Here is a 22,196-nt window from a genome sequence, read left to right as displayed (position 1 = left end):
CCAGTAGTGATCAATAAAGAAAACTGCAATACAGTCAAACTTGGCCAGCCAACCACTTCCAGTCATAAGCCACTGTTTAACTGTCTCCTTGCAGACTAAATTTGTAACCAATAGAGAATGGGGTGCTAAACGGCTACTTCAGTATGCACAAGGTTAAAACAGTCCTGTCCTGTCCAATTTCACAGAGTTAAGACCCTCTTGTCTGGAGCAACCACCCACAGTCAGCAACCATTTCTCCTCAGTCCCTTGAGCGGTTACTGAGACCAAGTCTGACTGTATCTCATTCAATACATTGGGTTTCAGCTGAACACTCCTTGCATTGCTGTTGAGTTGGCGTAGCAGGTTTGCACATGCACATGCAGACTTCCTGAGGTGAAGACTAAAGCTGGATTGGTTGGTCCTTTTCTTGACCTGTCAGTGGTATGTAGCGGTGGGAATTTTAGAGTAGTCGGGAATGTACCATATTTGGAAAGTCTACGCATAATTCTGCTTACTGTGAATGTAGCTGAGTGGAAGTAGGTTGTGTTTGATTATCCCGCTACGGGGGTCCACGTTTTCAGGCAGCTCTGTCCGGTGGGTCCACACTGGTGAGGCTGCAACTTCCTGACGGACTCCATTCAAGATTGCTTTGATCTACCTCGACCTCTGTTGCCCGGTAACCGCATTTTTGATCGTGTTGATGCAGCTACTGACTCATTCAACATGCCCCTACCACCCAAGTCAGTGTGACCGCAACAATGTCACTTATTCCAGAGGATTCATAGCTAGAGTAAAACTATCCATAGCACAGCCGCCAGGTCCAGTTTTGAGGTGAGTTGAGGGTTGCCAGGCTGATATACCAAATGAATGCACCATCTTGTTGGCTTCTAAAGAACACTCTGTGTCTTATAACATAAATAAAAGTCTTGAATTGATTGCAGTAAACAGACTTTCTGTACAAACATGCTCGGCTCAAACTAACCAGTACAGACAGACGCTAGCTAAAACAAAACCACCGATTCCTAACAGCAGTTTACTCTTCGCTTCCTTGCACACAATTAGATAATTCAATATTCTGTAGATACTCCGTCGATGAAAAGTAGTTTGGTGGCTTCTTAATTTGTGCTGTAGATATACAGACAACATACAGCAGAGCAAGCACCTTATAACTACACCTCTACAGACACCCGCAACAAACACTTCTCAAAACAACACACCATAAAAATTCGTTCTCTAGTGGCAACTCAGTTGCCCATCAATCACCGCTGAAAGACTTGGTGTTTTCTTCGCAAGCGTTCTGGAAAGTCTCGCATTTGTTCTTCAGTCTTCACACTTTGTAAGTTTTCTTAGTTTTTAAATATTTGGCTGGTTTCCATGGTAACAAAACGGCCTGATATGAAAGACAGGAGGCGGGAAATACTTGGGTTGAGGTACGGCTGGCTGTTTGGATCGCCGTGGTTACGGTCGCCAGGGCTACGGTTGCCGCAGTTACGGTCACCACAACTACGTTTGCCGCAGTTTTAGTCGCCATGGCTACGGTTGCCACGGTTACGGTCGCCGTGGCTACGCGAAGTACATTACGCGTAGCGTGTCGGGGTGGACCTCGACTGCACGGGCCATGTCCATGGGCGTGCGCTCACCGCTGTCTCCGGACCGATGGGAACCCTCCCCGCTGGGAAACAAACACAACAGATATGCATTAATTAGAAAACACTGCAAATTTGAAACAACATCAGGCAGAGGTCCCCCAGTGGAAAACAAAACTGCATCAAAAAAATCCAAATATAATGATTAGACAATGTAGTAGGTTGAAGGCACAGGGTTAAAGTTGAAAGGAGAAGGCTAAAGGTGAAGGGTTAAAGGTAAGGCACTTACATATCATGGTGAGGGTAAGGGTTAAAGGTGTGGGTTAAAGGTGAAGGTTAGGAACTGACCTCTCGTGATGAGGTTAGGTGAAGGGTTAAAGGTTGATAACTGACCTGTCGTGGTGAGGGTAAAGGTGAAGGGTTAAAGGTTGTTAGCTGACCTGTCGTGGTCCTTCTCCACGAGATGATAGCGAGCGCGGAAGGCGACCAGGTGGGCGTAGTAGGCGGGCGCGGGAATCGAGACGCTGCGCGTGCAGCGGACGTACGTGTGGCACAGCTGGTACGTCAGCATCTGGAGGTCGTCCGCAGCAAAGTTGTTGTCGTCCCAGAGAACATGGTAGTGGGACGGTCGACTCGTGCCCTGGGGGGGGTGTAAACAGTGTTACATAACCTTAGACACATGGATTGGGAATGGAACCCCCGACCTCACAACCCAAAAGTATAACACTTCGGGTCACCTGTATGGCAGCATAGGTAGAATTCGAACTCTGTCGAATGGGTGATCTCAGACAACTGGATTGAGAATCAAATCTATTACCTCACAAACCTCACAGAGTCTAACACCCCAACTTACCTGTAAACCTTCATGGCTGCATATGTATACTTTGAACTTTGTGGGATGGGTGATCTTGCCAAGGGACAAATAGCTTGGGGAATCAAACAACCCAAAAGAGCACTGGCTGCATACTACATGTACATGTAGGTCGAACTCCGAAGGAGAGATGGGTGATCTCATACACATAGATTGGGAATCGAACCCCCGACCTCACAAACCATCTCACCTGTATGCCTGCATGGCTGCACAGGTAGAAGTCGAACTCTGTGGGATGTGTGATGCCGACATCGACAGTGGTGCCGGCTGGGATGTTTCCGCTCTTCCCGATCTATAACAGATAAAAATCAACATAACTTGCATTTTCTTTTTATTCCTCAGCAGGACTAATGACAAAACATCCAAGAATTATTTTCATCAGGTAAGTAAAGAGTCAGGTGTCGTTTCTGACCTTGTTCAACCCTGCACCCCAGCCTGACCCCCAGCATGTACCCTCTGACCCCCAGCATGTACCCTCTGACCCCCGACCTATAGCCTGACACTGACCTGTTCCTTCTTGTCAGAGCAGAAGAGTCTTGTGTGATGTCGTTTCTGCACCACGATGAAGGTCACGCCGGGTTCATAGCCGATCTCGAGGCGCACGCATGCCTCACGGATCGCCCGCAGCTCATGCCATAACACCTGCAGGAACGGGTGAAGTTACAGTTGCACTTTTCTCCACTTTCATTTTCACTCAGGTAGTTGAAGCTTCTCAACATTCGATATCTTTTGTTAGTTGTCAGATTTTTAAATTTCTGGAATGATCAACATGAAAAGCCTGACCTACAGTCCTGACCCCTGACCTATAGCCCTGAACCCAAACCTTTACCCCCCGACCTGTACCTCATGACCCCTGAACTGTTGGAACTGCACCTTGCTGACGCCGTCGCAGTACACGATAATGCAAGTGAGTTTCAAGCCCTGACCCGGCCTGTACCCCCTAACCTATGGCCTGACCCCTGACCTGCTGGAACTGTCCCTCGCTGACCCCGTCGCGGTACATGATGATGCGGGTGGGCTTGAAGCGGGTGGACTTGTAGAACTGGATGAGCAGTTCCCGCACCATGGAGGCCAGATCAGCGATGATCTCCTGCCGGTGGGTCTGGATCCGAACCGTCGCCGCATACCGACTCGGGTGGGCGTCCATGCTGCCGACCACCTGCCGCATCGAAACATAGGAGAAGTAAGAAACGTGCAACACGCACCCATGATACCTACAAGCTGGGGCATCGGAAAATAGGTACAGTAGATTAAGAGACATGCAAGTGTTTCAAGAACCAATTTTAGACAGGTTCCTGGGCCGAAATTTCGGTTTCAAAACTGCACAATCATAAAGGCCAACAAATCCAAGCCAAGACATCATGACACATTATGACATACTTATATTCGCACTCAAGAGAAGTAGAATATCACAACATGCACTCGGGCCACATTTTCGCAATCAAAGTCTGTCATTTGCAAATCTCATAGGAAATTCATGCATTTCATGTTCACTGTGATCATTAGGGTACAGCAAAGCAGTTTCTTAGATCATGATGCACAATCGTGTGGTTAGCACGTGTGGTTAACAATGAGCACATTCCTGTAACAGTTACTGTACAGTCTAATCTATGCTTATGAAAGGCAACACCAATTTAATCTGTTGGTTTTTGGATATTAGACATAATACCGATTTGAAAGACCAAAACAGAGTCTGTGTAGAAAGTCACAGTGACGGTGCATATTGGCAAACACAATTACAGGTCTGGAGTTGATTCTGTAAGATCAAAGTTCAAATTTTATTATAATATCAGGTGTATTTGCAGCCAGTGCCAAAGGCAGGTACCCAATGTGTAGGGTAATGAGGCTGTTTAACGTGTTCGAGGCACCTCCTCGAGCACGGGACCCCCGTTTTACGTCCCTCCCGGAAGACGATTTATTCCCTTCTCTTTATTTCAATATTGAATCTGATGCTAATTTCTTTCTTTCAAATGTCTGAGAACCGAGGAAATGAGTTGGTGTGGCCTTACATGTATACTATTATAATATCATTGTGCGAACTTCAAGCCATTCAGTAACACAGGCAGGATCATATGACAGCTGCCTGCAAAGAAAAAGGCTTTTTATATCAAACATTCATATCAATGTATCATACTCACAACATGCTTAGGTATTGACTTATAGGAAGGCATTGATCGTGACTGGTGCAGTTTGTATGAATATGACACTCAGGTAAAAGTGCCAGTTATACAGGTGGGTTGCAGGGTATGTATGCTTTAGGTGATGCTTGTGAGAATACATCGTGCTTGGACGGAAAACAGCTTGGACAAGGATACTTCATAGAAAAAGGTTAGGAAATAAAACTAGACTAAGTTAGACTCATGTCAAGCATGCACCAACTTAAGGGGATGAGTGTTAAAGGACAGTGTTTAAACACAGGCAGAAAAGTGTTGAGGTTGAAGTGAATGTTTGTCGATGTGCAGCAGCTTTCCTTCCATTCCCAATGATGGGTGCTTTAAGCTTTAAGCTTCAACAGTATAAAACCAATTCATTGTTCAAACATGCTGAGAAAAGCAAACAAAGAAGGAAAGTGTGAGGGGTTGGAGTCAATGTTTGTCGACGCACAGCAGCTAACCAAGGTTTCCTTCATTTGAGTGCTTTACGTCTATTGTATTAACACTAACTGTACACTCAATCCAGTGTTCAAACATGCTGAGAATAGCAAACCAAGGAGGAAAGTGTCTGAATGTTTGTCGACGTACGGCGGCTATGGAAGGTTTTCTCCCATCTCCGGCCGGCGGATGGGTCACGTCGGCGCCGAGAAAAACAACAGGCTCCAGGAAAATGTGCGGGCTAGAAGAGAGAAGAGGTGAGGAGAGAGAGAGGTCAGAGGTTGCTATGGTAACGTACCGCTGCGATGGACGGTTTCTTTTCGTCGCCCGCCGGAGGGTGCGTGACGTCAGCCCCCAGGAAGATGACCGGCTCACGGAACACCCGCGGGCTGGGGAGGGGGGCAGAACAACAGGCTCCAACAAACTGTCAAACTCTCCATTAAAAGACATCAATCAATCAATCAATCAAAACTGGCAGTAGACTATATGTGATGTATCTGTCTTTTTTTACAAACATTGTTTTATGTCTACAGTGCAAAAAAAGCATAATTTTCAAATTGTATAAAGTTTAACTCAAATACATACAATAGCGATGACTGAATCCTCAGAATGTTTTGCTGTTTCATGAACGGCACATTGGATTTTGTTTGAACAACATGTTACTGTGAGCAGAGGGATGTTTGAAACTTGTGACTGTGACAGGAGGTTTTTTCTAACTGTGACAGAAGGTATGTGTGAATAATTATTTTGGAAAAAACAAACACGTAACATTGTCTCAGACATGGCAGTCAAAACGGATGAATTGCGTCAGGATATTACATTATTTTTACAACTGGCTTGAGAACATGACAAGGCTAACATCGTTTAAAAATTAAAGTATTTGCCTGGAAATCAAATAACAAACTGGTAGGAGAATGTCATGACAAGTTAAGAACCTTATCAGTCCTAGCTATCAAAACTTGCTGTGAGGTGATAACAATTCCTGTCAAGAGCGGTGAGATATAAAAAGACATGGTGTCTGCATGTATCGTATGTGTGGGACGAGGATGTTGTTGACCTTTGACCTTACCGCATGTGTGGGACGAGGATGCTGTTGACCTTTGACCTTACCGTATGTGTGGGACGAGGATGTTGTTGACCTTTGACCTTACCGCATGTGTGGGACAAGAATGTTGTTGACCTTCGACCTTACCGTATGTGCGGGACGAGGATGTTGTTGACCCCGCCCAGCTTGACGTTGATCTTGAGGCACAGGTTGGACAGCGTCTGCGGAGACGTCTTGATCACGTTCTTCACCTGGACGCACTGCGTGGCCACGCCTAGCAACGTGTCCCCCACTCTCTTCACCTCGGCTGAAGGAAAGGAGGAAAGATACAGGAAAAAAGGTTAGAAATCTGCTTTAAAACATGTGAAGTAAGCAGAACTACAATGCTAAACTTTAAGTACTGACAGAGAGTACATGGATATAGTCAGTCTGGTCATGATGTATGATTTACTGTTAATAAAAAGTAGGGCTAAGAGCTAAGTTAAGCATGTTTGATGATATATATTTTTTACAATAGGGTGATGTGTTAGTCATTTGCTAGTGTTTGGTTGCAGATCATGTTTACTTATTTTGAACATATTTGTTTACCTGTCGTGTTTACTTGTTGTTTACTTACCGTAGACAGGTGTTTTCCCCGGCAGCACGACCAGGATGAGCTGCAGGCCCTGGAAGGTGTTCTTCAGGTATCGGAACATTTTCTCCACCTGGTCGGCGCCCGTGGCGTACTTGCAGAAGCACGGCTGCCCCAGGATCGGCATCCCCGCGTCGTTCGAGATACGCTGCAGGGACTGCGTGAAATTCCTGCAGCAGTTGGAAAAACAGAACACAGTCAGGTAACTGATAAACATAAAACAGAACATAAAATGTTGAAAGGACTGCAGCGAGCTACATGTACATGTTGCACTAGTCAAACAAGCCAAATGTTACCCTGTACAAGCAATGTTTACAAAATATCAATGCTGTTAACATCATAACAACTTATAATAACAGATTAGATGTTGAATGTAAACAGTAATGACTTTTATTTAGTTTGCATGTCTGCTGTTTGTATGTTTTATGTCCTTGAGGAAGAAAACCTGCTTACAAATCTTGTATTGTTAGCTAATAGATTTAATTCAGTACCCAGCAAGTACCCAAGCCAGTTTGCGATCATTAGCCCTTTAAAAAATGTGACCATGTCTTGTACCTGAATGCTGCATTGTCATTGCCATGGAACTTACCCGTAAATGTGTACAATCTATAACCTTGTTACTGCCACTTTACAATCAGAAGCCTTTCACAAAACTGACCTTAGTGCCTGCTCGCTGCACTGCCTCTGTGGAGCGAAGCAGGCCATGGCCCAGACCCGGATCTCGATGCCGGTGTGGAACTGCTTCCCTCGCATGTCCCACACACCCTGGTTCGGCACTACTGTGGCTCGTGTCTGCAAGAACAATGAAACGTTTATTGCAAGTTCCTGCCCGTAGGCTAATTGCAAGTACATGTACATGTAACACGGAGTGGACGGACAGACAAGAATCTACTCTAGTCTTAACTACTGCCACTAAGTTCTAGCTTATTGGGTTCGACTTCTTTTTCCGTGACAGTGGAAGACGAATGATCCCACTTTTTCTGTGATATGTGGGTTTGAATATATATGTTTGAACAATAGCATGTTGTTAGAATCAGTGATACGGTATGGTCGGAATTAGCAGTCGCACATTTGTGTTCAACAGCAAGCAAATACAAAACAAACCACAAAAGCTTAAACCGTAACAGTTATACTGCAATTATCTTAAACTCCTTTCATGATCAACAATACATGTCATGTGAAAAATACAGTGACAGTATCATTATGATTATGACTGACACACTAGATATAGATTCGATAATTTTCAATACAGTTATATCTTCCATTTTTCTGACACTAGGAACAATTTTACAGCATTACTTAGTAATACATAATTTTCTAATTGTTTATTTTTGTCAAAATTTCACCACGACAAACACTTGCAACCAATTGTTACTGAGCTTGTAAGAAATGCCTTTTACATTGTTTTATTATCTTACATTTTTTTACATTGTTTTTCTGTGGTTCAAATCTATCTATTTCTAACCGCAAAATCTCCAACTCCTTTCAAAATTCATGGGAAGAAAAGTCCAGACGGAGCATTATTTTATGGTCCTACTAAGGTTTGGTAATGGTACACACCTTGACATGAATTTTATCAAATAACAATATAGTAATACATTTTCAATTCTTTTTGGCAGCATTATTATTACATGGTTTTCAAGTCTACCTGATATTATTTTCAAACTTTCTAACTTCCTCAAAACAAACACTTGCAATCAATAGTTTCTGAGCTTGTAAGAAATGCCTTTTACATTGTTTACCCTGCCTCCGTACTGGAGCATGGGCGGGTCCAGCACGCGGCCCTCGATCTCCGCCATGTCCGTCGAGATGTTGATTCCGAAGTCTCGCACGTAGGGGTCAGAGTTGAAGTTCGCTTTCTGCATCTGTAACAAAATTGATAGAGATGTGAAAATTTGGTTTACTTAATGAATGAGTGTGCAAAAAATGAATGAATGAGTCATCCAAAACTCTCTAACTTGAGTGAATAGATGAGTATGTGACTCACTACTCTGAATGAGTGAGTGAATATTCAAATAATCCCAAAGTCTCAGACGTAAGGTTACGAGTTTAAGTTTGCGTTCTGCATCATTCTGTGTCAAATAAATGAACAAGGAAAAAAGGAAGATGAGTGAGTTATCCCATGGCTGGGGGCAAGTATTTCAAGCCATATCTAACAATAAATCGTATTGAGTGTGTCAAAACTGCACATAAATGAACCCAACATACTTATTGAAAAGAGTCTACTAGGTAGTAGGGGTGACTCGGTTTGCTTGGCCAAAAAATGTGAAACTCACCAACTTGATGATCTCCTTTTCTCTGTCGGGTGCGGACCGAGCGGTGGCCTGGAAAAAACAGAAAGTCATGTTCGTTTCAAAGACAGAAACTGCCTACAAATTCTAATAATCCTTGTTTGTACCTACTTCAATGGCTAGCAGTTCCGACTTTTAACAGCAAATTCAAATTAGAGAAAATTTCGTAGGGAGTTTGTGTTCGCAAATGAACCTGTCAGTCTTGCAAAACAACTTCACATGTACAGCTTGGACTGTTACTGAAATTCAAAGGCTCTCAGGCCTTTCAGCGATGCATTGTGCGCGTAGATGTGAAAACGTTGGTGTGAGACCTTGATCATGGTGGAGGTCTGCATGTCCGTCAGCTTCTTGATGCAGCGTTGCCCGGCAACAATGTTACAGACCTGAAGCGATTGGTCGAAAACAAAATTGAACATTACATCTAAATGGAACACTCCTAGCATTCAATCTCAGATGAACTCCAAGCATTGTTTAAAGCTGTTGGTGAAACATGCTTTTTCCAAAAGTTTATCCAGTTGCTTGAGTAACTATTTTTGGTGCAAATAAATATATGCTTTCATCGCACTTTTTATACCACAGCAGTGCTAGAGAAGAGCACATTTCATGAAAGAGACAAGCGATCTCACCTCCAAAGGAAGGTAGGTGTGTTTCTGTTCCTGCCCGACTTGTAGACAGGGAAGGTGGGGAAACCTGGGGAGGTATACACACACATCGTTAATTAGCATACTCATTTGCATACTCGGGACAATGTAAATGAAGCCGTTATCTGACGCTCAAAAAAGCGTCAGCTCACTGCACCTGACAATTTGCACATTCATTGGAACAATACCTTTACAGGCATATACAAAATGACATGATCTAAGTGCAGCCAAACCTGTACAAGTGACTACCTCTACATAAGAACCACCTGGCTATTGTGGACACTTTCTGGTGGCACCCTTCAATATTTTTTCCATTGACACAAACATTATAAATCCTGTCTACAGTGACCACCTGTCCACATAGACCAGATTTTATCTGTCCCCTGAGTGGTCTTCTTGGACAGGTTTGACTGTAGCCACATTAAACCCTTGTAACTTCAAGATTGTTGGAAAGCGCTCTGTTTACAGAAATACTGTTAAAGAAACTTTGTAAGAATGTGAAAGGAAGAAGTTTTTAACTCACTCAAGTTTTCTCTTGTGTCTCTCTAAGAAGTATTTTGCCACGGTGGTTTACAGAAATACTGTTACAAAATCTTTGCAAGAATGTGAAAGGAAGAAGTTTTTAACTCACTCTAGTTTTCTCTTGTGTCTCTCTAAGAAGTATTTTGCCACGGTGCACTCCACTGTCCTCCCATCCTCCAGCTGCAGCGGGAACCTGGAGATGGAACAACAACAATCATCTCTTCTGTAACGTCACTGGTAGTCTTAACTAAGAGAAATGCAACGCTAAATGGCACTCTTACAACAACATTGAACATAACAAAGCTAAAGGGCACTCTTTCAACATGAAAGATGGCAAAGGGCATTCTTATAACCTAAAGTCAACTGACATCCTAGACTGTTTGATTCGCTGGTTAGAATGCATTATATATAAAGCTTCAAGAGTCCGTCTACAACAAAATTTACAGCCCCAACCTAAACAGAAAAAGGGGGCCTGTATATGTTGAACTAATTGACATTGCAGATTGTATTTCCTCTTCCTCTGTCCACGGTGGGTGGGAGAGAGGGATGGAGCGAGAGAGAGAGAGAGAGAGAGAGAGAGAAGAAGGAGGAGGCAGTACTTACGTTTGTGTCTGTGCAGGTCTCCGCGTGACGTTACAGACGCGGTATTTCCTCTTCATCTGACCGCAGTGGGTGGGACAGAGGGATGGAGGGAAGGAAAGAGAGAGGAACAGATGGAGGGAAGGATGGAGGGAGCGAGGGAGAGAGAGAGAGAAGAAGGAGGCGGCAGTACTTACGTTTGAGTCTGCGCGGTTCTCCGCGTGACGTTACCGACTCAGTACTTCCTCTACCTCTGTCCACGGTGGGTGGGAGGTATGGTGAGAGGGAGAGAGAGAGTGAAGGAAGATTAGAGGGAGAGAGAGAGAAAGAAGGAGAAAAGGCAGTACTTACGTTTGTGTTTGCGCGGGCCTCCGCGTGACGTTACAGACCCGGTACTTCCTCTTCATCTGTCCGCAGTGCGTGATCTCGACCTTCAGGCCTGCAGTCGAGCCAGAAGAACGTATGGAAGAAGGGCATTCGGTAAATAGCTTCACTTTGCAAACAAAAAAACAAACAAACATAACATTAACTTTCAGCTCCCAACAGGACATTCCGTGAATAGCTTCATTTTGCAAACGAAAGACAAACAAATCATCTTTCATAACTCCCAACAGAACACTTGGTTAATAGTTTTGTTTTGCCAATAAAAGGAACATTGATGAGTCTATTACTAGTATTAGAGTAAAACAAAACAGGCAAGCAACAGTATAATTCTCATAAGTCATGAGTCAGACATTTCAGACAGCATTGCACTATCTTTCATCAGTGTGACTGAGTCAGCAACTGTGAAGACAAGTGTAACCTGTCTACAATAGCTTCATTTTGCAAATAAAAGCAAACACAGATAACATTCAACTCTCATCATAAATTCCACTGAGTACCAAAAGACAGTCACATTGAAAAAGTCACATTGAAAAAGTCAAATAGATCTACTAAATTGCAGCCTCAGTAATCCCCAAGCAAATGGATCCGTGTATCTAAATAGATCCCCATTAACCAAACAACACGTAGCAGCCACGGCTTAACTACTGATATCGGCACCAGCCATGGCCTTCAAACTTGTCCCCGCAAATGGAAATGGAAATTGACATGATACACCTTGGTCCAGTTTAGGCTAGAAAAATTTTCGTGGAAAATTACGAGTAAAATGTCCCAAAGAATTTCCAGGAAAGTTACCCAAAATTAGCTTCTGATACATGGTGAACCATGGCTTAACATCCTACAGTTCTATTAGGACTGAAACCTTTTTGTAAGATGAAAAAGGGTGAGCTACGTTAACAGCAGAGATTCAAAATCCATTAACTAAAAAAACAGGGTCACTACCAAGTAGACCGTGTCCGCAAATGGTCCAATTTGTCTGACATGCGGCCAAAGTGGGCAAAATGACCCAGGCATCACCAGTAAAGCCATTACCAACAGTTCTGTGACTGAAAATTAAATACAGTTAACCCATATCTGTTAGAGGTGCCGGTCAGGCATCAAATCTGTTGTTGTTATACAATGAAATGAAGGCATAATTATGATGTCCACTGGCTAACTTGGCAGGCCAAACAACTGGACTAGCTATAGAGATCTCTCAAACGCACTGTTTTTTAAAGTGGCGGATGTTACCTGGCAGATAAATGTTAATGGGGGCTAGATTGGTAACAGTTGAGATGTCAAAAATATGGGCAAGTCCAATATTTGTGTTGGACCTTACGGTTCAAGTTGGCTTCAGAAATCAAATTATTAACCAACCTTTAATTTCCTTGGTGAACTTGACCCTTTGTGAGTCGGTTAGCGGTCGTCTCTGGTCGTTGATGTCTCTGATGTCGAGAACTTCACACATGAACTCTATAACAGGCTGGGCCTTGTAGAACGCTGTGGCTGAAACTGTGGGGACAAAGGTTAAAGGTAAAAGTTCAAGGGGCATGTTGAGGCTGAAACTGGGGACAGAGGTTAGAGGTGAAAGGGCATGATGTCTCTGTTGTTGAGAACCAATCACATAATATTTATATAAACTCTATAACAGGCTGTGCCTTGTAGAACGCTGTGGCTGATACTGTGTGGACAAAGGTTAAAGGTGAAAGGGCATGATGTTTCTGATGTCGAGAACTTCACACATGAACTCTATAACAGGCTGTGCCTTGTAGAACGCTGTGGCTGATACTGTGTGGACAAAGGTTAAAGGTGAAAGGGTATGATGTCTCTGATGTCGAGAACTTCACACATGAACTCTATAACAGGCTGTGCCTTGTAGAACGCCGTGGCTGAAACTGTGGGAACAAAATTAATGTGAAAGGTGAAACTTCAAGGGGTATGATGTAGCTGTCACTGGTGGAACAAAGGTTAAAGGTTGAAGTTCAGGAATATGATATTCTCTTAAACTGTGTGTCTTAAACCAGGGGTTCATCTAAATCAGGAAAGAGGGGCGCTGCGCCCTCTTGTTGTAGCCCAGTGCCCCCTTATCGAATTCAGATTTTAGCTCAATATGCAATATACAGTCTTCACACAACATTGGATTCTTCCATAAATGCGTAGAATTCACTCCCTCGCCTGTGTGTGCTCCTGTTGTTCAGTTTTTCTAGAAAAACCCCTGTTAAACTGTGTGTTTAAGTTTTTCCACAATTTGAATTTACAAACAAATTTCTATAACTAACCAAAGGCTATTGTAAGAAAGAACTTCTAGCTCTTGAGTTTAGAACGATTTGACATTGAGGGTGGAATTCTACACTCATAAATGACACAATATCTAATAAATGATCCAGGCAGAATTTGAACCCCAACCTTCTGAATGCCAGGCAAACACCTACCACCTAATCTGTTGCTCTGATAGTTACATTGTGTAATTGGTCACTTACCATCTATGTTGAGCATCATTTTCCACTGGGACGGCCGCACACTCTGGTGGAACCCGAACCAGACCTCGCGACCTCCGCCCAGCGGGTGGCTGTAACCTTCGGGTGAGGAGAAGAACGAGCGACCTACAGGGGTGTACCTGGGGGAAAGGTGAGAGGTCATGGGTCAGTTGAAGGCTGTAACCTCATGGGAGAAAAATGAGCGACCTACAGGAGTGTACCTAGGTGAACAAAGGTGAGAGGTCATGAGCCATAGGTCAAGGGAGGAAAAAGGAGTGACCAAGGGGCAGTACTTGGGGGGCAAAGGAGAAAAGTCATAGGTTAAACCCCTGTAGTATGCAAATCTCTCTTTCAGATTGCATTTCATCAAACGACCTTGTGAAAATAAATCAAGACATGTAAAACATATATCTGACATTGTGAAAACTAGCTGTCCTCATCGTAACACAGCTGAGGAAGATGTAAGTCAGCACACCAAAATCTCAGAACTCACGTCATGGAGGGCAGGTGTCGCATTACCACGTCGAGTGCCTGGATGGCCTCGAAGGGGATGGCGGCCAGACGGCCCTCCAGCGCCTGCTCCAGCGTGTACAGGCTCACCTTGGCAACCCACTTGATTGACACCTTGAAGTGACGATCTTTTCCCCCATCGCCCGGTAACGTTACATCCAGCTCAACCTGAAATTGGGGTAAAAACATACCTGCTATTCTATCTTACATCACCATGATAAAACACTGACCTTCTGTTCTATCTTAAATCACCATGACAACCATTGACCTTCTCTGTTCCATCTTACATCACCATGACAACCACTGACCTTCTCTGTTCTATCTTACATCACCATGACAACCACTGACCTTCTCTGTTCTATCTTACATCACCATGACAACCACTGACCTTCTCTGTTCTATCTTACATGACAAGTACTGATCTGACCTTCTCTGTTCTATCTTACATCACCATGACAACCACTGACCTTCTCTGTTCTATCTTACATATTTTACCTTCTCTGTTCCTATTGGTAGGGGGTCTCGTGTGTACAGATTTTTCCGCCCGTCGAACACAGGTCGAAGGTCACCAAAGATGCGGTTGTAGGCTTGGACCATCTTTTCTATAATTTCTCTGGGGGGAAAAATGCAGACATTTTTTTAAACATCGACATCAAATCTGGTATTGAGGTAAAAGAATCTTCAGTCTAGGACTGACAACACTCAAAATAAGATAAAAACGTGTAAAACAGCAAATATGATTTTATCTGAGCATTGATAAGAGGACTATTCCAGCTGACCTATTGACTCTTCTGTCCAGCTCTTTATGTTAACGTCGTACTGATGAATATCACCCTTACACTTTACAAAAATACTGTTAGGAAATACAGGGAGGGAAATATTTTACATTCGCTAGCAAATACCTTCATTTTATTCCTCACCTATTGACTCTTCTGGGACATTTGTCCGGCATGATGTTGACATCGTAGTGGTGAATATCACATGGGCATTTTACAGAGACACTGTTAGGAAACACGGGGGGGGGGGGGAGGGCTTGCTAGCAGATATATTTTTCCAGCTCACCTATTGACTCTTCTGGGGCATTTGTCCGGCATGATGTTGACATCGTAGTGATGAATATCACCCATACATTTTACAGAAACACTGTTACGAAATACAGGGGAGGGAGATATATTACAGTAACTAGCAAATAATTTTATTCCTCACCTGTTGACTCTTCTTGGACATTTGTCCGGCATGATGTTGACATCGTAGTGGTGAATATCTCCTTTTGGCATCGACACCTTGAAGTGATTGGCTCTGAGGAGGATCCGACGCCCGTGGGTGCCGACGTCGGGTCGCCGCGGGCAACGGAACAGGTCCATGGGAGTCGAGTGTACTGGCGGCGCAACCGGCGCGGGAAAACCGACTGTGGGGAAAAAAACATGGCTGCATCAAGTTGAGGAAAATTCAAACATCACTGATTAAAAACTTACCTAATAACTGTTTTTGCAAACTCCATGGCCAATACGAAATGTTAAAGAGAATGCAAATATGGCAGCATGTATTGCTATGATAGATATGATGGAATTGCTGGTTTACCTTTCGTGTCACTAAAATGTCTGACTCGACATTGAACGATGCGTACACTCAGTGTTAAAGCAATATTCAGTAGGGATTTAGGCAATCTTAAATTTGTGAATTATGGGTGTTTTTGCCAATGTCATGAAATTTTGACTACGGTACTTCAAAATATGACAGTTTTGTTGCCCTGTCCAGAAATGTGGTAAATCATATTCAAAAAGAAATCTAAAGAAGTTAACTCTATCAAGAGGACGTACATGTAGGTTTATTCAGTGTCCTGTAACCCATTTGTTTGTACCATACATGTAGCTGGCCTTGAAACAAATCAACACAGCCTTGGGACTTCAGTGATGTCATGATAATCAATCCATATTTGGAGTTCTACCCCATATTTGGACCTTCACCCCTTATTTGGACCATCACCCCATATTTGGACAGCATCTGCCCAATATATAGAAAACAGAGATGACATTGTCTCTTATTCCACAACAGGTAATTACATGAGTAATTACCCTGCCCTGAAAGGTGGTTGTCCTTGGGTGACCTTGGCGTCCATGGTCGTACAAATTTATATGCACAAACTCGGTGTGGAATTTCAATGTATTTTTCCTCCATTCTTGCAAAATATAACTTAAATTATTGTGAATTTCAAAATAATCTAAAAGTAATACTGTAAGTGTAACAGCACTAGTACTAGTAGCTGATCATGAAGACTAGTATGCAACAAAAGTTACAGGTGTTTTACCGGGAAGCAAGCGTCACCCTAGCTGTTAGTGATTTGGTCCTGTACCAATTCTAGACTACCGTAAAATTCCTATTTACGTACGCACCCCTCCTAACGTACGCACCCCCGATTTGGGGACGATTGCGGGCCTGACTCAGTGAGTTGAAACGTTCAGGGGAAAAACCCTCCTAACGTACGCACCCCCTCTCCAGCATTTTGGGTGATAGTTAGAGGTTGGCATGATTATCCTTCCAATGATGTTTACCGATTTAAAGGGTTACTGAGGAAATGTTTCTGGGTAGAAAATGTCAAACAATTCAAATATATCATGTATCATTTATTTTCTATTACTGATTGATTGTGTGATAGCATTCCACACTTCATTTGCATGAAGATGTACCGTACTCTCCAGCTGATATGCGATTTTTCCGAGGAATAACCCCTCCTAACGTACGCACCCCGACTTTGGCGTCGGCCTGGAGCACCTGCTTGCGACTTGAAAAGTTTTAAAAGTGCGTACGTAAATAGGGATTTTACGGTAGATTTAAGATATAAATTTGAACTGGAAGTCAGATCAACATGAAAACAGTCTGATTCTGAGATTTTGGTACACACAGTTTCAGGGGGAGACTGAGCATAAGCTACTCTAGTTAAGTAGTAGTAGTATAAAATTTTCCTCCCAGCTCTCAGTTTTATCTTGATGTTACATTTTTACTCAATTATGTCTGAAAACCAAATAAATAACTTTCTGTGGCCGCAGTACCAGTCTTTGATAGCTGCCCAGCCTCGCCTGTGACGTCAGCTGAACCAACAATTTAAAAAAGGATAAAAATGATTGACAGCTGCATGTGGTGTCATGTTTCACCCAGAATGCATCTGTCACACCTGTTACTATTGGATGATTCATTCAGACGTAAAACTGTATTTTTAGCAAAAATTCGGCAAGATGAATTAAAACAGAGGGGTGGGAGGAATAAGTGAATTTTATTTTTACTGTTACAGTATCAATACCCTGAATCTGTGTGACTCAAAAGAAGTGTGTTTTCATGTAACTTTTCTTCAAGTTCAGCATTTCAATTTCTTATTTTCTAGTCTGAGAACCAAATTATCAAATTGTTGTGGCTGACTGGATGTTGTTACACTGTGTATGTTACACATGAATGATATTCATGTAATTGTAAACAGTATTGTTACACATATTCCAAAATTCCTGATGTAAACTTTGATATTGACTGATACATCTGAGCTATTTGTGATGAAACACTTGATATCCAGACATGCCATACTTTTATCAAACATTCATGAACAGATGAGTTTCAGATGTTAAAATTTCATCAAAAGACCCAATTTAGACGATTGCGGCACAGCTGTTTAACTGTCATACCGTTTGCATATTACACATCTGCTTGGTTGTTAAGAAATTCCTCTTTCAGTGGGAACTCAACAAATGTCATTTTAGCACATTAAAATGACAACAGGTGATACAGATGAATTTTGAATGAGCAGTGAAATGAACACTTGTAACTTATATTTGATATTTGAAACCGAAAATTCCGTGTATGGGGACAGTCGTTCAAAGAACACTAAAAAAACACACACAGAGAAGAGATATATAGGGGGCAACCTGGAGCAAGTTTGGATAAAAACATGAGCTATAGCAAAGCTCACTCACCTCAATAGGGGATGACTGTCTTTCCTCTAGCTAAATTATAATTTAGGGCTAAGCATTGCAAGGTACCCTTTCAGCATCAAATTGACAATGGATAATACAGGGTTCAGCAGGCCTAGGGGAGGGTTAATTATTCAAACCTTATATTCAATTGGTTGAAACTCAGCGGCAATGCTGACTCACACCATAATCTACATACAGGTAAGGTCTGATACTGCCCATATTACTCACACAGGAGGAGGTGACTCAGGGTAGAATCTCAAAGCACTGCCCAGTTCTGTATATGCTATCATGCGTGTTTCTGTCAATATGTGTCATTTTGTGTGTTTGTAGCTAAATGCTCTTGCCTTTACAGAACTGCGGATGTAACCCCTACCTGTAACGTTACACCTGTTGTGTACTCACCTGTCCTTTTGTTGTTGTTTCTTTGTTCCTGCTTGTACCAACAATAATATGAGCAGGCTTACAGAAACTAGCACAATTTCGAACAATGATCTGACGACGCTGTGGCAACTCTGTGAGGACATATATGCTTTTATACTATAGAATACATGTATATTAATCCCCCAACACCTTTATACTCCAGCACCTGTCACCGGTCCCTTTGTTATTGCTTGTTTCAGCTTACACCAAGAATAACAGAAGCAGTTTTACAGATTGGAGCGCAACTCAATCGACGAAGTTTCCTATTCTACCTATTCTTTATACATTTATAACACCTTAATTTTTCCAGGTATATTAAAGTTAACACCTGTTAAATTACACCTGTAGTGGACTCACCTGTTCCTTTGTTATTGTTTGTTTCAGCTTACAACAACAATAACAAAAGCAGTTTTACAAAATAGAGCGTACAACAACAAACGAATTCAAACGATGAGTTCTATCTTACCTATACTAATTTTTACACGTTAATTTTTCCAGGTACCACACCTGTAACATCACACCTGTGTCGTACTCACCTGGCCCGGGAGGTCCGGGCGGCCCAGGCGGGCCCGGTGGCGGCGGGTGGCCCGGGAACTGTTGCTGTCCGAACCCTGGGAACATGGTGCTCTGGCCCGCTGGAACCCGCTCTCGTTCCCAATCCTTAAAATCCTCACGACGAAGACTTAAACCTTCTCAGCCCGTCCGATTTCTTAAAGTTGAAGTTGAAGACCCGGACATCAAGAAAACAACAATAACAACAACAGCTGGGCGGCCTTGTTTTAAAATAACCCGCAAAAATATTTGAGCTCGCACGATTCGAAACTCTCCTCAAAATCGCTGTAGATTTCTTATCACCGCTTGAGATGTCTAGAAGTTAGTCCCATGGTGGTCTAGGAATGCACGGATGTCTTGGAAGACTTCTTAAGTCGTGGAGGAAGTGCGCTATATCTTCCTCATTTCTCTTCCTCCTCTTCTCGCTTCGTAGCCAACAAAAATCCAAAATGGTGGAAGAGCCCTACTGCGCACACGGACTGCGCACTCCCGGAAGTAATGAACCGGACAGCTGTTTGCCTGCAGTACTCTAAAATTTACCCAGAGGTCTCTCCAGATATGATCAATGATGTAAGAAAATTATTTAAAAAAACGGAAGTTCTGCTGCAGTACCCAGGGAAGCCGCCAGGGAGGTAAAATCTACTTCGATAGGCCAAACCACATACCAAGTTTCATAGCAATCAATTTATAGCTTCTTGATTCTGATTCACCGTGACTGATACTAGTACATACAAACATACAAACGCTTCCCAAAACATGACCTTTTTGGCGAAGGAGAAAAAGGCATTTGACTTGTTTTTAGACTGATGCTAGTAGCTCATATCGATCGTTCTTAAGGCCATGTTGAATTGATTATATGAATTACATCCTCTGGGAACCCCAAACTGATGCGAGCATGTGAATAAAAGATTAATTAAAAAGTTTAGAAAAAAAAGTTGCCTTCATTTAATACAAAATCAATGTGGTCAGGAAGGTTGAACATGTTCTTCTCTGAATTTGGTATTCTAGACTTTAGTATCCATTTTCCGAACTATCTTTTTGCAATTTACAGCATATATTTGCTCATTTTATAGCTGCTTAGCATGGTTTATAGATGTTTGTTTTTGGTGGGAATGGATGGAACTTGATGCGCGCGCGGATGTCATCCATATAATCAAATCAAGTCAGTAACAGGTGCTACAAAAACATTATTTAATCCTTTCCAAGAACAAACGTATACATCGATCACTAGCGACAGTTGAAAGCCACAAAAGGTAAAAACTTTAAAACAGAGACAAAACATAAGAATTAAAGGCATTCGATCTCTTTCTTAACGTTTAGAAAACCTGTCGTCGACAAATAATAGATTTTCGATCCCCTTTTTAACTTTTGAACGCCCTGATGTTGAAATCATTTGATCAAAGGGTTGTTCATTTCTATTTTTCAGACCGTATTGTTTGGTACAATACGTGAAAAATGTCTTTCGATCTGTTTTCAAACTCGCTGAAAGCCCCAGCGCGCCAGCTTTTGGTACAGGATAATAACACAATACAAGAACAAGATTTCGATTTCTTTTTTGATTCAGACAACCTGGCGTAGAAATATATATATATAGAAAAGACTTCGATTTCTTTATACCTTTTTTTTTGGACGATTATTTGTACTACGAATGCTTGGTCACAGCTATAACAGAGCGGACCAGTTCCATTCAAGTAAAACCGTCTTTGCGACAAACGGAGATTTTAGAGACTGTGCAACACTACAAGTACAAGTGCAACCATGGCGCGTTTGCTTTCTGCCTGTACCGTCTTAGCGGTTTGCTGTGTTGTTCTGGTCGCCCAGGGTAAGGTTGTGAGGTGTTTTTTTTTCCAGTAGTAAAGCTTGGAAAGTTTCAGTGGTGCCTATATTTTCGGCAGTATATATGTTAGGGTAACGACTGCATTGCACTACCACTAGCTACTTCAAAAAGCATTATGCTTCACCTCAATTGAGGATGCCTGCTTTACCTTTTTTTAACGACTACAATCTGGCAGAATCAGCGATTCTGCCGGTACAGATCCCGATTGGAGTCGGTTGATATGAAGATATTCGCTTAAAGGGCCTGACCTGTCGATTACGCGGGCTTCGGGCGATTTTTTTAGAAATCAAAGTTGATCCAAATATTGGCCTTTTACTACGTTAGTCGATTCTGACTTCGTCCATGTCCAAGAGATGGTACCATCTCATGGGGGATTTTTAGTTTTTAGCGTTCCACGGATGTCACCCTAGATTTTCAGTGGAAAATATGGTCGACGCTCGGGCGATTCTGAAATTCGGCGAGCGTCGGGCGATCTACAAAATCCCAGCCCGAAGAGCGTTTGTTTTGTGGGATTTTTCTCAACTTTAGTTAACATTATTTGGGGAACTACAAGCGCGCGGTGGAAACATATTGGCATTTTATCATGTAGGTTCAACATCCCGGCAGGAACTGTGGAAAAGTAGCAGAAATTCACAATTTTACTGGCCCATATTGAGTCCAAGTGTCCAGTGACTCCGGCTTTAAGGACGGGACGTAAAGAAGTGCTCCATGGCGAGTTCACCGAGCTCGAGTGTGCAGTACAGACATTCAAAACGACACAAAAACACCGGTCGGACGACTGCGTTATCTCCATCTGATCAGGCTAAATAGTAGAAGTGGGATTGGGTGATGTTAGGTGTTCCATGGGGGGGATCAGTCTGAATACATATTTTTACTCCCGGGCGTAGTGTGTTCGAAACTTCGCTGTGTACACCCTCGAAGAACTCATACTTTGCCACATGTGTATATCCTTTTCTATTAGTACATGTACACTGTACTTTCATGCATGCACAGATAGTTGATATATGGGCGACGCCCCCCTGTTTCAGTACATTTGGTGTGTCCTTACCTGTACGGGTGGCTTGGCCCTGTAACCTTTAGGGTTCCAAATTACAGCTGGGTTCGCATGGTGACCCGGTTTTCGCTAAGGTGTAATAATTCACCAGGTTGTATTATGACAGCCAGTAGGTACCCATGTGAGTAATGAGGCTGTTGTAACGCAGTCGAGGCACCCCCTCGAACACGGGACCCCCATTTTTCGTCTCTTCCGAAAGACAGTGCAGCTCCGACAAGGATACCCTTCCCGGGATTCGATCCGGGGTCTCCCGGATACAACTAATTGGAAACAGGAGGCTCAACTGCGAAG

General features: G+C 42.8%; 1 protein-coding gene across 1 annotated transcript; it reads right to left on the bottom strand.

Moving 5' to 3' along the window:
• Nucleotides 1-675: 675 nt before the first annotated feature.
• LOC136421635 (protein argonaute-2-like) lies at nt 676-19,477 on the bottom strand. Its single transcript, XM_066409101.1, has 21 exons — nt 18,999-19,477; nt 15,290-15,491; nt 14,579-14,696; nt 14,067-14,251; nt 13,577-13,713; nt 12,474-12,608; nt 11,088-11,175; nt 10,267-10,350; nt 9,621-9,684; nt 9,306-9,377; nt 8,980-9,027; nt 8,446-8,568; nt 7,362-7,495; nt 6,689-6,873; nt 6,220-6,379; nt 5,326-5,416; nt 3,401-3,595; nt 2,944-3,078; nt 2,627-2,728; nt 2,006-2,205; nt 676-1,651 (listed from the first exon to the last, which is right to left on the bottom strand). Exons 1-21 carry the CDS (start codon nt 19,081-19,083, stop codon nt 1,543-1,545), a joined length of 2,652 nt encoding a protein of 883 aa, XP_066265198.1. The 5' UTR covers nt 19,084-19,477; the 3' UTR covers nt 676-1,542.
• Nucleotides 19,478-22,196: the final 2,719 nt, after the last annotated feature.

This window comes from Branchiostoma lanceolatum, chromosome 16 (assembly GCF_035083965.1).
Source record: "Branchiostoma lanceolatum isolate klBraLanc5 chromosome 16, klBraLanc5.hap2, whole genome shotgun sequence".
NCBI lineage: Eukaryota > Metazoa > Chordata > Leptocardii > Amphioxiformes > Branchiostomatidae > Branchiostoma > Branchiostoma lanceolatum.
Note: the sequence above shows the minus strand (reverse complement) of the source record. Positions and strands in the feature narration are given on the sequence as shown.